At 53.4% G+C, this 15,084-nt stretch overlaps 1 protein-coding gene and 1 long non-coding RNA gene across 5 annotated transcripts in view; one reads left to right on the top strand and one right to left on the bottom strand.

The window, feature by feature from the left end:
- Positions 1-7,963, bottom strand: part of DIP2C (disco interacting protein 2 homolog C) — a 421,221-nt gene extending 413,258 nt beyond the window's left edge. For all 4 annotated transcript variants that reach the window (XM_038755482.1, XM_038755481.1, XM_038755480.1 and 1 more), the window contains exon 1: positions 7,731-7,963. In XM_038755482.1, coding sequence (XP_038611410.1) covers positions 7,731-7,815 — 85 coding nt within the window. In that variant the 5' untranslated portion in view covers positions 7,816-7,963. The remainder of the gene's footprint in view (positions 1-7,730) is intronic.
- Positions 7,964-10,681: 2,718 nt separating this feature from the next.
- Positions 10,682-12,732, top strand: LOC119936380. Its single transcript, XR_005453724.1, has 2 exons — positions 10,682-10,819; positions 12,425-12,732. It is a non-coding gene; the product is annotated as an uncharacterized LOC119936380 (long non-coding RNA).
- The last annotated feature ends 2,352 nt before the right edge of the window (positions 12,733-15,084 follow it).

Below are 15,084 nucleotides of genomic sequence, written 5' to 3' on the forward strand. Positions count from 1 at the left end.
TCCCAGGCTAGAGAGCGGGACAGATCATTCCTAAATCTCCATGGACACCTGAGAGTATTTTGGAAGGTGAGCCTTAGCTTGAGTGTTTTTATTTTGACCGGGAGGCTTTGTTTCCTCAAACTAAAGGCAGCATGAATCAGCAAAGCCTGAACATCAACTAGCAAACATCTCCACGGACTGTAAACGCACACATGAAGGAGAGCGGGGATCGAAATCTTGAAGGAAAGTTGGAGAAAATGGGATACGTCCATTCCTTCGTCCTGGCAGGCTCACTGGTGTGGTTTCAGTGAGCTCTCTCCCAGTCCGCCCCAAGAATATGAAGAGACCAAGGCCCCTGGCTCCAAACCAAAGAATACATCCAGACATGATGCTTTTAGGCTCTGGAGGAGAGCCTGCCAGCTACATCTCCCCATAGAAAGCTCATGTATTCTGCTGACAACATTGTTCTACCGTACGAGGAAGCCCTTGCTTTCCTCAACAAAAGACAAACGCTGAAGCCCTGGGTAGTAACCGACAATAGCGAGAAAAGACGAGGGGCTGCCCAGAATAGGGGAATACACTCAAGTTCTCTACCCAGGAGGCTAAACTGTGACGGATGCCAACCAGCCACCCAATAAATTCCAATTCTGCATACGACAGCCCTGAGAGACACTCCACAGCCAATTAAAGGCAAGCTGGGATTTTTACACCATCCTCAAAAAGCTCTTCTCTTTGAAAAAAAAAAAAAAAATCCCCAAAACAGTAATTCTGTTTCTGTCATCTACTTGGAAGGGAAAGAATAAACAAGATGACAGACAGGCTATATTGCCTTCAAGTGGGAACATCTTCTCCTGATCATTTACTTCACTCCTTCCAACGCAGCACCAGTCACTCCTCAATTAATTTTGCATTACCTGACATTTCTTTTAAAATATGGATCAAATTTAAGCTGCATCTTACCGCTACTTTTGGCTGACGGACCAATTTCAACGCAATAAAACTGTACACATTCCCAAATGAAGCACACTCACAAGCACAAGATTAATAGCAGTCCTTTTTATTGTCAGACACTTGAGAAAATTGATGCGTCGGGAAATTTTTAAGGGCCACTTGGCCTCCCTGCTCCCCATAGCATCAATTCCTTAGTGAGTCGCTTCCAAGCTAAATCTACACCTATACGTCTTCCTTCGAATTCCAAGACGCTACTTACTGATGGAGCCGTTGCTATTTCCATGAGTGGGTGGGGCTGGAAAGACTGACCCATGACCACATTCCTCCAACTTTTGTTCTTCCTCACTCCTCAAAACTAGGCCTGGCCTCTATCAATATACTGAGGAAAATACCGGAATTGGCTTTTAAGCACAACCAGGCCCACTTCATTCTCCATATAGTTGTACCGCGAAAGCCTATTCGACCGGATTCAAAATCCACAGAGAAACACTCCTCTCTCTCTCCCCACAAAATTTATAGCTGAGCACAACCTTCCCTTGAGCTGGTTTTGCTCCCTTAGTACGCAGGGCTAGTAAGGGTGCCTGCATAAGGATCAGATAATTCCAAGTTCCTGGAATGACCTCAAGATAACGCAGCGGGATGCCAGCAAAGCAAGTTGCCATGGAGCAACAGCTTCCAAAGGGACAGCGTGCAGCAGATCGGCATAAATAATGTCACAGTCCTGTTCTCCATAAAGCACAACTGAACCGGTTCCTGGAAGGAGGGTATTATGAACGGACATGTCAAATCAGGTCCAATCTTGCCACGTTCAAATAGTTTAACTCTCTCCTGGCACGGATGGAGGCACGGAACTACCCTCCACCGCTACCCACATGACGTTTGGTGAATAAAATCACTAAAGGTCATGGTCTCCTTGAGAGATCCTGGGCATGTAATCCCTCTGAGTGTTGGAAACTGGGAAGGCTGAGTGAAAGGAGAACGGAGGACCAAATAGAAAATGAACACTGTATACACTTTTTATAAAAATCAATCAATCGTATTTATTGAGCGCTTACTATGTGCAGAGCACTGTACTGGTCTCCTTGAGAGATCCTGGGCATGTAATCCCTCTGAGTGTTGGAAACTGGGAAGGCTGAGTGAAAGGAGAATGGAGGACCAAATAGAAAATGAACACTGTATACACTTTTTATAAAAATCAATCAATCGTATTTATTGAGCGCTTACTATGTGCAGAGCACTGTACTGTAAAAAAAAGTCTTAACTCTCCCCCATAATGATAATTGTGGTATTTGTTAAGCACTTAGCTATGTGCCAGGCACCGTACTAAGCGATGGGGTGGATACGAGCAGATCGGGTTAGACACAGTCCCTGTCCCACGTGGGGCTTACAGTTTCAATTCCCATTTTACAGATGAGGGAACTGAGGCCCAGAGGAGTGACATGACTTGCCCAAGGTCACACAACAGACAAGCGGTGGAGCCGGGATTAGACCCCTGACCCGTGCTCTAGCCACTGCGCCACGCTGCTTCTCATGTCATGATTCCTTAACAGTCTAGCTAGACTCCAAACACTAATCCTGTGTACAACATCACTCATTTGCAAAAAGGAGTACTTTTCTTAAGAAATCTGTAGGTGAGACAGTGCCTACATTTTCTGAATATACTTGTGATCGCCTTCCCTTCCCACACTGGAGCAGGGTATACAGTAGTCTCCGAGGCATCTACAAATATCCAAAATATTGACTATTCAAGACACTGTTCAATAATTATAAGAAACGTCTCCTCTTCTAAAGTGGAAGTTGGCAGCTGTAGGAGGCAAAATTGAATGGAGGAAAAAAATGGCGACAAACAATTCACTTTCTGAAAATACAGTTGTTAAAAATTTACCAGAGGTCTGTAAACTAGTCCTACATTTCCAATAGTTTATTCTTCTCTTCACCCTGAAAGCGTTAAAAAGAAAATACAGTGTCAACATCAGCTCCTCCCCCGCTGATGAAATTGGCAGGAGTGAATTCACTTTCTGGCTGGAAGCCCTCCTGAAACCGTTACAAAAAATAAATAAATAATAAGTGCAGGATACTGAACTGCTCCAATAGGAAATTTGGGACAAGCTGGACAAATTTTCCTCAGCCGTGTCACCATCTAATGACATTTTAGGGGTGGGCAACTGTGAGATAAATGCATTTTTCCTCCCCGACTATCCCTCCTGAGCTTCAATGGTAAAACACACGAGACAATGCGAACACAGGCGAACCCTGTCCAAAAAACTTGGGACAATTTCAAGTCCGCGACCTCAGAGCCCTGCAGGCGAATAAAGCACGCCGGAGGACAATCACGCCGCCCTATTACCTAAGCAAAGTGACCCAAATTTGAAGATAATATTAAGCGAAGGGTTACACAGGAATGGGAGGCGTGGGAACCAAGGTGTCACAAGAATTCACCCTCTACTTCACAGTAAAGATCCACAGTGACTATTATGCAGAACCTCTATCACAGCAATGTTTCCAAACCAGGAATCGCTCTACCAACAATAAAGGAGTCTAATCACATCCATTCAGGTGAAATATATTACAGTTTGACGAGTTATTCCCCACCACCACCAAAAAAAAAGCTTTGTCGTTAAAGAAAATAACCTGCCCTCTCTGCCATTTGGGTTTGTGGGGGGTTTTTTTTGCTACAAAAGCACAGACTTTGGCACGATGACTCCTGATACCTTTTAAAATCGCAGCAGAGCGCCCGTTTCGCTCAAACAGTATTTTCCTGGCAGGACCAAAGTCCCGGCCGGCCCAACCCTAAAGATTTTTCCATCTTCCGTAATAAAACAGGCAACCGTGGAAGGGCCAACCGAGCTGCCAAAGCCGCTTCTTCCATCTCCTCTGCCAACACTGTGGCCCGGGCACCGAGGAGAGGTGGCGATTACACCCCCAACCCTCCCAAAAAAGACGCCTAAAAGGGAGATGGAGGAAGGCAGAGAACAATAATAATAATAATAATGGCATTTATTAAGCGCTTACTATGTGCAAATCCCTGTTCTAGCTGCTGGGGAGAAAGCAGTGTGGCTCAGTGGAAAGAGCCCGGGCTTTGGAGTCAGAGGTCATGGGTTCAAATCCCGGCTCCGCCAACTGTCAGCTGTGTGACTTTGGGCAACTCACTTCACATCTCTGGGCCTCAGTTCCCTCACCTGGGAAATGGGGATGAAGACTGGGAGCCCCCCGTGGGACAACCTGATCACCTTGTATCCTTCCCTGCGCTTAGAATAGTGCTTTGCACATTGTAAGTGCTTAACAAATACCATCATTATGATTATTATTATTATTGGGAGCCGGAGGTCGTGGGTTCAAATCCCGTCTCCAAAGCTTGTCAGTTATGGGACTTTGGGCAAGTCACTTCACATCTCTGGGCCTCAGTTCCCTCATCTGGGAAATGGGGATGAAGACTGGGAGCCCCCCGTGGGACAACCCGATCACCTTGTATCCTCCCCAGCGCTTAGGACGGTGTTTTGCACATAGTAAGCGCTTAACAAATACCATCATTATGATTATTATTATTGGGAGTTGGAGGTCGTGGGTTCAAATCCCGACTCCAAGTCTTGTCAGCTATGGGACTTTGGGCAAGTCACTGGGCCTCAGTTCCCTATCTGGGAAATGGGGATGAAAACTGGGAACCCCCCCCCCGTGGGCCAACCCGATCACCCTGTATCCTCCTCAGCGCTTAAGACGGTGTTTTGCACATAGCAAACGCTTAACAAATACCCCCCAAAAAAGAGGGTGGGAGGGAAGCGAGGGGCACAGATTTCCTGGTGGAGGATGAGGAGCGCTGCCAGCCCTCCTTAGAGAAGCAGTATGGCTCAGTGGAAAGAACCCGGGCTTGGGAGTTAGAGGTCATGGGTTCTAATCCCGGCTCCGCCACTAGTCAACTGTGTGACTTTGGGCAAGTCACTTCACTTCTCTGGGCCTTAGTTCCCTCATCTGTAAAATGGGGATTAATCAATCAATCAATCAATCGTATTTATTGAGCGCTTACTGTGTGCAGAGCACTGTACTAAGCGCTTGGGAAGTCCAAGTTGGCAACATATAGAGACGGTCCCTACCCAACAATCAATCAATCAATCGTATTTATTGAGCGCTTACTGTGTGCAGAGCACTGTACTAAGCGCTTGGGAAGTCCAAGTTGGCAACATATAGAGACGGTCCCTACCCAACAATCAATCAATCAATCAATCGTATTTATTGAGCGCTTACTGCGTGCAGAGCACTGTACTAAGCGCTTGGGAAGTCCAAGTTGGCAACATCTAGAGGCGGTCCCTACCCAACAGTGGGCTCGCAGTCTAGAAGATTAAGACTGTGGGACAATCTCATCACCTTGTATCCCCCACAGCGCTTGGAACAGTGCTTTGCACATAGTAAGCGCCTAACAAATGCCGTTGCTATTTTTCTTAAGCCAGTCCCTGCTCCCCCAAAGCCCACGTCTGGTCCCCAGGCCCCACCCGTTCTCGCTCCTTTTTCATTTTCCCGTTTTCCCTCCTCTTGACGGCCCCCCAAGTGAGACCCCCCCCCCCCAGCACGGAAGGTGGCATTCATTCAATCGTATTTATTGAGCGCTTACCGTGTGCAGGGCACTGTACTAAGCGCTTGGGAAGTCCAAGTGGGCAACATCTAGAGACGGGCCCTACCCAACAGCGGGCTCACCGTCGAGAAGGGGGAGACGGACAACCAAACATGTTAATCATCATCATCACCATCATCATCAATCGTATTTAATCAATCAATCAATCATATTTATTGAGCGCTTACTATGTGCAGAGCACTGTACTAAGCGCTTGGGAAGGACAAATCGGCAACATAGAGAGACAGTCCCTGCCCAACAGTGGGCTCACAGTCTAAGTATTTAATGAGCGCTTACTCTGTGCAGAGCACTGTGCTAAGCGCTTGGGAAGGACAAGTTGGCAACATATAGAGACGGTCCCTACCCAACAGTGGGCTCACAGTCTAAGTATTTAATGAGCGCTTACTGTGTGCAGAGCACTGTGCTAAGCGCTTGGGAAGGACAAGTTGGCAACATATAGAGACAGTCCCTACCCAACAGTGGGCTCACAGTCTAAGTATTTAATGAGCGCTTACTGTGTGCAGAGCACTGTACTAAGCGCTTGGGAAGTCCAAATCGGCAACACAGAGAGACAGTCCCTACCCAACAGTGGGCTCACAGCCTAAGTATTTAATGAGCGCTTACTGTGTGCAGAGCACTGTGCTAAGCGCTTGGGAAGGACAAGTTGGCAACATAGAGAGACGGTCCCTACCCAACAGTGGGCTCACAGTCTAAGTATTTAATGAGCGCTTACTGTGCGCAGAGCACTGTACTAAGCGCTTGGGAAGTCCAAATCGGCAATATAGAGAGACGGTCCCTACCCAACGGCGGGCTCACAGTCGAGAAGGGGGAGACGGGCAACCAAACAGGTTAATCATCATCATCATCATCATCAATCGTATTTATTGAGCGCTTACTCTGTGCAGAGCGCCGCACTAAGCGCTTGGGAAGTCCAAATCGGCAACACAGAGAGACGGTCCCTACCCAACAGCGGGCTCCCAGTCTAAGTATTTAACGAGCGCTTACTGTGTGCAGAGCACTGTGCTAAGCGCTTGGGAAGTCCAAATCGGCAACATAGAGAGACGGTCCCTGCCCAACAGTGGGCTCACAGTCTAAGTATTTAATGAGCGCTTACTGTGTGCAGAGCACTGTACTAAGCGCTTGGGAAGTCCAAGTGGGCAACATCTAGAGACGGGCCCTACCCAACGGCGGGCTCACAGTGGAGAAGGGGGAGACGGGCAACCAAACAGGTTAATCATCATCATCATCATCAATCGTATTTATTGAGCGCTCACTCTGTGCAGAGCGCTGCGCTAAGCGCTTGGGAAGTCCAAATCGGCAACATACAGAGAGACGGTCCCTACCCAACAGCGGGCTCCCAGTCTAAGTATTTAACGAGCGCTTACTGTGTGCAGAGCACTGTGCTAAGCGCTTGGGAAGGACAAGCTGGCAACATCTAGAGACGGTCCCTACCCAACAGTGGGCTCACAGTCTAAGTATTTAATGAGCGGCTTACTCTGTGCAGAGCACTGTGCTAAGCGCTTGGGAAGGACAAATCGGCAACATAGAGAGACGGTCCCTACCCAACAGCGGGCTCCCAGTCTAAGTATTTAACGAGCGCTTACTGTGTGCAGAGCACTGTGCTAAGCGCTTGGGAAGGACAAGTTGGCAACATAGAGAGATGGTCCCTACCCAACAGTGGGCTCCCAGTCTAAGTATTTAATGAGCGGCTTACTCTGTGCAGAGCACTGTGCTAAGCGCTTGGGAAGGACAAATCGGCAACACGGAGAGACGGTCCCTACCCAACAGCGGGCTCCCAGTCTAAGTATTTAACGAGCGCTTACTGTGTGCAGAGCACTGTGCTAAGCGCTTGGGAAGGACAAGCTGGCAACATCTAGAGACGGTCCCTACCCAACAGTGGGCTCACAGTCTAAGTATTTAATGAGCGGCTTACTCTGTGCAGAACACTGTGCTAAGCGCTTGGGAAGGACAAGCTGGCAACATCTAGAGACGGTCCCTACCCAACAGCGGGCTCACAGTCTAAAGGAGGGGGGGGAGACAGAGAACAAAACCAAACGCACTACCGATGTTAATCCCCATTTTACAGATGAGGCAACTGAGGAGCAGAGAAGTGGCTTGCCCAAGGGCACACGGCTGAGCAGCGGCGATGGGGAGGGGAGGGGAGGGAGGGAGGGCGGGCTGGCAGGGGCCCGGTTACCTTCCGACAGCTCCAGGTCCAGCTCGGCCAGGCGGGCCCGCACGTCGAGGGGCAGCGCCAGGCCGTCCAGGCTGCGGTCCGCCATGCTCTTCGCCTACCACCACTCTCGCCCCCCGCTCCCTTTTCCCCCCTCTTTGTTGGCGATTTTTCCTTCTTTTCGGATGCAGTCCTCACGATGCACGGGAGAGGCGGCGGTGGCGGCGGCGGAGGAGGAGGAGGTCGACGACCGAGGGGATGAGGTGCAGGGGGAGGAGGAGGAAATGCGGGGATTTTTTTTTCCTTCCCCCTTCTGCCGCCCTCCGGTGCAGCTCCGGCTTCAGCGCGGCCGCGCCACGGCTGTCGGCTGGGGGCCTGGGGGGGCCTGGGGGGCCTGGGGGGCCCCCGGGGCCGGCGGCAGGTGACTGGCAGGAGCCCCCGGCTCCCCCCCGCCGCCGCCGCCCCCAGCCCGGGCCGGGGGCGGGACTTGGCGACCCCGGCACGGTCGGCGGGGGACAGGACCGGACCCCACCGGACCGGACCGGACCCCACCGGACCGGACCGGACCCGAGGAGGGAGGAGGAGGAGGAGGAGGCTCCGCTTTCCCGCCGCTGGAGCCGATCCGGGCTCCCTCCCTCCCTCCTGGGCTGCGGCGGCCGCCCCGGGGAGAGCGCCGCTGTCACCGTCACGTGGCTCGGGGCGGCCAAGCGCGCGCGCGCGCGCTCCCGGCCCCGTTCGCCCGGAGGGAGCCTCAGCGAGAGCGCGCACGGCTGGGCGTTCGCCGGGAGGGAGCCTCAGGGCGCGCGCGCGCGCGCGTTGGGGGCGTTCGCCGGGAGGGAGCCTCAGCGCGCGCGCACGACTGGGCGTTCGCTGGGGGGGAAGCCTAAGGGCGCGTGCGCGCGTGGGGGGTGAGCGCCAACGTGGGGGGGGGGGTGAGAGCGCGCGCGCGTTGGGGGGCGTTCGCCGGGAGGGAGCCTCAGCGCGCGCGCGCGCTGGGGGCGTTCGCCGGGAGGGACCCTAAGAGAGCGCGCGCGCGCGGGGGGGGTGAGCGCCAACGTGGGGGGGTGAGTGCGCGCGCGCGTTGGGGGCGTTCGCCGGGAGGGAGCCTCAGCGCGCGCGCACGACTGGGCGTTCGCCGGGAGGGAGCCTAGGAAAGCGCGCGCGCGTGGGGGGGGGGGTGAGCGCCAACGTGGGGGGGTGAGAGCGCGCGCGCGTTCGGGGTTGTTCGCCGGGAGGGAGCCTCAGCGCGCGCGCGTGCGCGTGGGGGGGGGTGAGCGCCAACGTGGGGGGGTGAGAGCGCGCGCGTTGGGGGCGTTCGCCGGGAGGGACCCTAGGAGCGCGCGCGCGAGGGGTGAGCGCCAGCGTGGGGGGCGTTCTCCGGGAGGGAGCCTCAGCGCGCGCGCACGACTGGGCGTTCGCCGGGAGGGAGCCGAAGAGCGCGCGCGCGGGGGTTGAGCAACAGCGGGGGGGGTGAGCGCGCGCGCGCTTGTTGGGGGCGTTCGCCGGGAGGGAGCCTGAGCACGCGCGCGCACGACTGGGCGTTCGCCGGGAGGGAGCCTAAGAGCGCGCGCGTGCGCGGGGGTGGTGAGCGCCAACGGGGGGGGGGGGGTGAGAGCGCGCGCGCGTTGGGGGCGTTCGCCCGGAGGGAGCCTCAGAGCGCGCGCACGCGCGTGGGGGGTGAGCGCCAGCGGGTTGGGGGCGTTCGCCGGGAAGGAGTCTGAGCGCGGGTGTGTGTCTCTGTGTGTGTGTGTCTGTGTGTGTGTGTGTGAGAGAGAGAGAGAGAGAACACGCGCGCGCACACACGACTGGGCGCTCGCCGGGAGGGAGCCTAAGAGTGCGCGTGCGCGCGCGTGGGGGGGTGAGCGCGCGCGCGTCGGTGGCGTTCGCCGGGAGGGAGACAGCGCGCGCGCGCGCCCCTGTACGTGTGCGAGCTTGGGGGGGTGACAGCACGCACGCGTTGGGGGCGTTCCCCGGGAGGGAGCCTCAGCGCGCGGGTGTGTGTGTGTGTGTGTGTGTGTGTGTGTGTGTGTGTGTGAGAGAGAGAAGGCGCGCGCACACACACGACTGGGCGTTCGCCCGGAGGGAGCCTCAGCGCGTGCGCGCGTGTGCGAGTTTGGGGGGTGCGCGCCAGCGTGGGGGTGTGACGGCACGCGCGCACGCGATTGGGGGCGTTCGCCGGGAGGGAGCCTCAGCGCGCGCGCGCACGTGTGCGTGTGAGAGAGCGCGCGTGCGTGACCTTGTGGGGCGCGCGCCAGCGTGGGGGAGTGAGCGCGCGCGCGATTGGGGTTGTCCGCCGGGAGGGAGCCTGAGCGCGTGCGTGTGTGTGAGGGAGAGAGAGAGAGAGAGAGCGCGCGCGCACACGACTGGGCGTTCGCCGGGAGGGAGCCTCAGCGCGTGGGACTGTTGGGTAGGGACCGGCTCTATAGGTTGCCAACTTGGACTTCCCAAGCGCTTAGTACAGTGCTCTGCACACAGTAAGCGCTCAATAAATACGATTGATTGATTGGGGGGGGGCGCGAAAGCGCGCACGCGTCGGGGAGCCGCGCGCGCGCGCGACTGTGGGCGTTCGGCGGCAGGGAGCTTGGCCGCGCGTGCGTGGGAGCGCGCGCGCCGTGGGGGTGCGCGCCAGCGTGGGAATGTGAGAGTGCGCGCGCGCGCGCACGCCCTTGCCTGTAACGGGTCTTGCGGCCCCTAGGGGGAGCCCGCCAGTACCAAGCCGCCGGGGCTGAGGGGACAGAGACAGAGACACGGGCCCACGGAGAGAGAATAATTATTCTAATTATAATAATAATAACGGTATTTGTTAAGCGCTTACTATGTGCAAGACACTGTTCTAAGCGCTGCGGGGGGGATACAAGGTGATCAGGTTGTCCCACTTGGGGCTCACAGTCTTCATCCCCATTTTACAGATGAGGTCACTGAGGCCCAGAGAAGTTAAGTGGCTTGCCCAGGGTCACCCAGCTGACAAGTGGCAGAGTCGGGATTCGAACCCGTGACCTCTGACTCCCAAGCCTGCGCCCTTTCCACTGAGGAAGGAAGGAGGTGGTGACAAGGGCCGGGGTAGGGCCAGCGGGGAGATGATCGTCATCACTGGGGGATGTTCGTCGCTTGCTGTGAGTCAGGCACTGTACTAAACGCCGGGGAATGCAACCGAATCGGGGTGGACACAGTCCCTCTCCCGCCTGGGGCTCCCGTGGGCAAGGGGGTTCAGCCAGGCCGCCTCATCCTCTTCCTTCTCCTTTTTGTCTTCCTCGTCCTCATCCTGGTCCTCCTCGTCCTCATCCTGGTTTTTCTCATCTTGGTCCTCCTCGTCCTGGTTCTCCTCATCCTCATCCTCCCGTCCACCTCTTCATCCTCCTTGTCCTGGTCCTTTCATTCTCCTCCTCATTCTCCTTGTCCTCCTCCTCATCCTGGTCTTCCTCGTCTTGGTTCTCCCCATCATCCTCCTCATCCTGGTCTTCTCGTTCTCCTCCTCATCCTCCTTGTCCTCCTCCTGCTCATCCTGGTCCTCTCGCATCCTCCTGCTCTTCCTTGTCCTCCTCCTCCTCATCCTGATTCTCTTGTATCCTCCTCATCTTCCTTGTCCTCCTCCTCATCCTGGTTCTCTCATCGTCATCTTCCTTCTCCTCCTCCTCATCCTGGTTTTCTTGTCGTCATCCTCCTCCCTCCTCCTCCTCCTCCTCCTCCTCCTCCTCGCCCTGGTCTTCCTCGTTTTGGTCCTCCTTGCCCTCCCCATCCTGATCCTCCTCATCCTGGTCCTCTCATTCTCCTCCTCATCCTCCTTGTCCTCCTCCTGCTCATCCTGGTCCTCTCGCATCCTCCTCCTCTTCCTTCTCCTCCTCCTCCTCATCCTGGTTCTCTCGCATCCTCCTCATCTTCCTTGTCCTCCTCCTCATCCTGGTTCTCTCATCGTCATCTTCCTTCTCCTCCTCCTCATCCTGGTTTTCTTGTCGTCATCCTCCTCCCTCCTCCTCCTCCTCCTCCTCCTCCTCGCCCTGGTCTTCCTCGTTTTGGTCCTCCTTGCCCTCCCCATCCTGATCCTCCTCATCCTGGTCCTCTCATTCTCCTCCTCATCCTCCTTGTCCTCCTCCTGCTCATCCTGGTCCTCTCGCATCCTCCTCATCCTCCTTGTCCTCCTCCTGCTCATCCTGGTCCTCTCGCATCCTCCTCCTCTTCCTTGTCCTCCTCCTCCTCATCCTGGTTCTCTCGCAGCCTCCTCATCTTCCTTGTCCTCCTCCTCATCCTGATTCTCTCGTCGTCCTCATCTTCCTTGTCCTCCTCATCATCCTGGTTTTCTCGTCGTCATCCTCCTCCTCCTCCTCCTCCTCCTGGTCCTCCTCCTCCTAGCCCTGGTCTTCCTCGTTTTGGTCCTCCTTGCCCTCCCCATCCTGATCCTCCTCATCCTGGTCCTCCTCATCCTTGTCCTCCTCACCCTCCCTGTCCTGGTCCTCCTTGCCCTCCCTTTCGTGGTCCTCCTTCTCCTCCTCCCCCTGGTCTTCCTCATCTTGGTCCTCCTCACCCTCCCCATCCTGGTCCTGGTCGTCCTCCAGGGCCGGGGCCCGGGTCATCACCCGCTGGCCAGCCCCTCCCACCGGGGCCATCTGCTCAGGAAGACCTCGTGCCCTCCCGGGTTAAACTTGCACAGGCAAACTTCGGGGCTTCCCACAAGCCTCGTTTTTCCATTAAAAATAAATCTCTGTGTGCTCTGTGTAATTTAGGATATCAAGGGCAGAGGAAAAAGGAAAAGATGATGGCTACACTGAGCCAAGGGGTACCGGGCTCTCTGCTGAATATTCAAAACCTGCAGTCCTCGCTTAGCCCCCACTCACCCGACCGTGGAAGGGAAGAAGAGAAAGCGTTGGCCCCTGCTGAAGATGAAACTCATCCTTTTCCTAGTCCACTCCTTACAAGTCACCAAATCATCACACCGCATTTTTTAAAGCGTCTCCTCCCTTTCCCTTCGTGATTCAGATCTCTACAATACGAATAAACAACCTGTAACAGATATTACTACCTGTAGCTCAGACCAAAACGACCAACCCGTTTTAAAATTAGACTCACTCCAGCTCTCCACACTCGTCTCTTGCACCCCTTCCTGCTTGGGCCCGCTCTCCCTCCTTATACTAAAAATACTACTAATAATAATATTTATTATCAAGTACTTTGGGCCAAAACGGTATGCCAAGTGCTGGGGAAGCTAAAAGGTAAGCAGATCAGATACAGTCCTTGTCCCGCACGGGAGTCACATTCTAAGAGGTAGGGAGAGCATTTATTTTATCTACATTTTACAGATGAGGAAACTCATTCAGAGAGAAGTGATCCACCCCAGATCACCCAGCAGGCCAGGGGCAGAGCTGGGACCAGAACCCTGGTGTCCTGACGCCTGTTCCTAGGGACATCCTTGGATGTCACTGCTGAAGGCAGAATACCGTGTGGTCTGATCCATTCTGGCATTTCTTATACTCTCATGGCAATTGGAGAAACCCCTCTCCTACTAAAGTCTTCCCAGAGTAAATCATCATCATCAATAGCACTTACTGCGCACCTGTCTTGGCCAGAAAATACATAAATGAAAGACAAAAGTGCCTGCCTCTGAGGAGCTTACAGTTGAAATGGGAGTTGATTTTGATCATAAGCTCCTGCCTCTCCCTTACCGAGAAAAAAAGGAAAAGGAATGAGCTTTGAAGTCACACATCCATCTTGTCTTCTTCGGGCAAATCCTCCTAGAGGGCAGGAACAATGGTTTTCAGGATGATCTGTCCAGCACTGAGTATTCGGCTAGAGCCTTTTGAGTCTCCTTCACATCATCAGTTTTTACTGAAACCAGGGGAGAAGGATGGTGACAGCCTCAACCAACCGATCTTCCCTTCCTCAATCCTCCAGTCCTGAAAAATCTCTCAGGAAGTGACACCAGGAAAAATGTTTTAGGATCTTTTATTAGACACTCTCTGGTACTAAGTATTCTCTGTGTGTCTCTGGATTTGATTAGCCGTTATACACCCTCCCCTTCCATAAGCCCTGCCATTGATCTGGTGGAAAGAGCAATTCATAGTATTTATAGAGCACCCACTGTGAAGAGTACACCGTTCTTGTGATTTGAGAGAGTACAGTGGATGACCTGAGCCCTGTCTTAGCCCCAGTTCTGCTTGTCCAGGGGCTAACGTGAGCAAAAACTGCACGTGTCTGTCTCAATCATCATCATCATCATCAATCGTATTTATTGAGTGCTTACTATGTGCAGAGCACTGTACTAAGCGCTTGGGAAGTACAAATTGGCAACATATAGAGACAGTCCCTACCCAACAGTGGGCTTACAGTCTAAAAGGGGCTTTGAGGCTTACAGTCTCAATGCGCTATGCCTCTGCTCACCTAATTACAAATTGCAGGGATGAAAGAACGGCATTAATGCTAAAGTCATTTCTTGACAGGTTCTTGGTCCTGAAGTCACCAGACCCAAGCTTATCCTTTTTTTCTGACGGAAGACTCCACCATCATCAGAATAATAATGATGGTATTTGTTAAGCCCTTACTATGTGCCAAGCACCATTCTAAGCGCTGGGGTAATAATAATAATAATAATAATAATGGTATTTGTTAAGCTCTTACTACATGCAAAGCACTGTTCTAAGTGCTGGGGGGATACAAGGTGATCAGGTTGTCCCACATAATAATAATAATGGCATTTGTTAAGCACTTACTATGTGCAAAGCACTGTTCTAAGCGCTGGGGAGGGGAAACGAGGTAATGAGGTTGTCCCATGTGGGGCTCACAGTCTTCACCCCCATTTTACAGATGAGGTAACTGAGGCTCAGAGAAGTTAAGTGACTTACCCAAGGACACACGGCAGACATGTGGCAGAGCCGGGATTCGAACCTATGATCTCTGACTCCAAAGCCCGGGCTCTTTCCACTGAGTCACGCTGCTTCTCCACTCATCATCATCATCATCATCACCCTTTCACATCTTTCCAGTGTGAACCCCAACATTCATTCTCTCGCTTCTTTTCTTGTCCATGGAATAACTGAAATGTAAGTCGTGTTCATCAGCAAACCCCAAACTACACATATAGTGTGTTACAAGCCCTTTCAAGGAAAAGTGCTATTTCAAATTTAATAAATTGAGGATTACACATATAGTGTGTTACAAGCCCTTTCAAGGAAAAGTGCTGTATAAATTTAATAAATTGAGGATTACCATCAAACGGTATTTACTAGGCACCCATCTATGCATAACACATCTGGAGAACATTTTGTCAACATAGCTACCCAAAACCCCCAGCTCTATTACTCCCTGTTCCATTTAGGTGAGCCATATGTAATCAGTGAAAAATTAATCATTTACATTAAAATATGCTTCAGGATCCAGATCTGAAAACCTG

Source organism: Tachyglossus aculeatus, chromosome 13 (genome assembly GCF_015852505.1).
Source record: "Tachyglossus aculeatus isolate mTacAcu1 chromosome 13, mTacAcu1.pri, whole genome shotgun sequence".
NCBI classification, from domain to species: domain Eukaryota; kingdom Metazoa; phylum Chordata; class Mammalia; order Monotremata; family Tachyglossidae; genus Tachyglossus; species Tachyglossus aculeatus.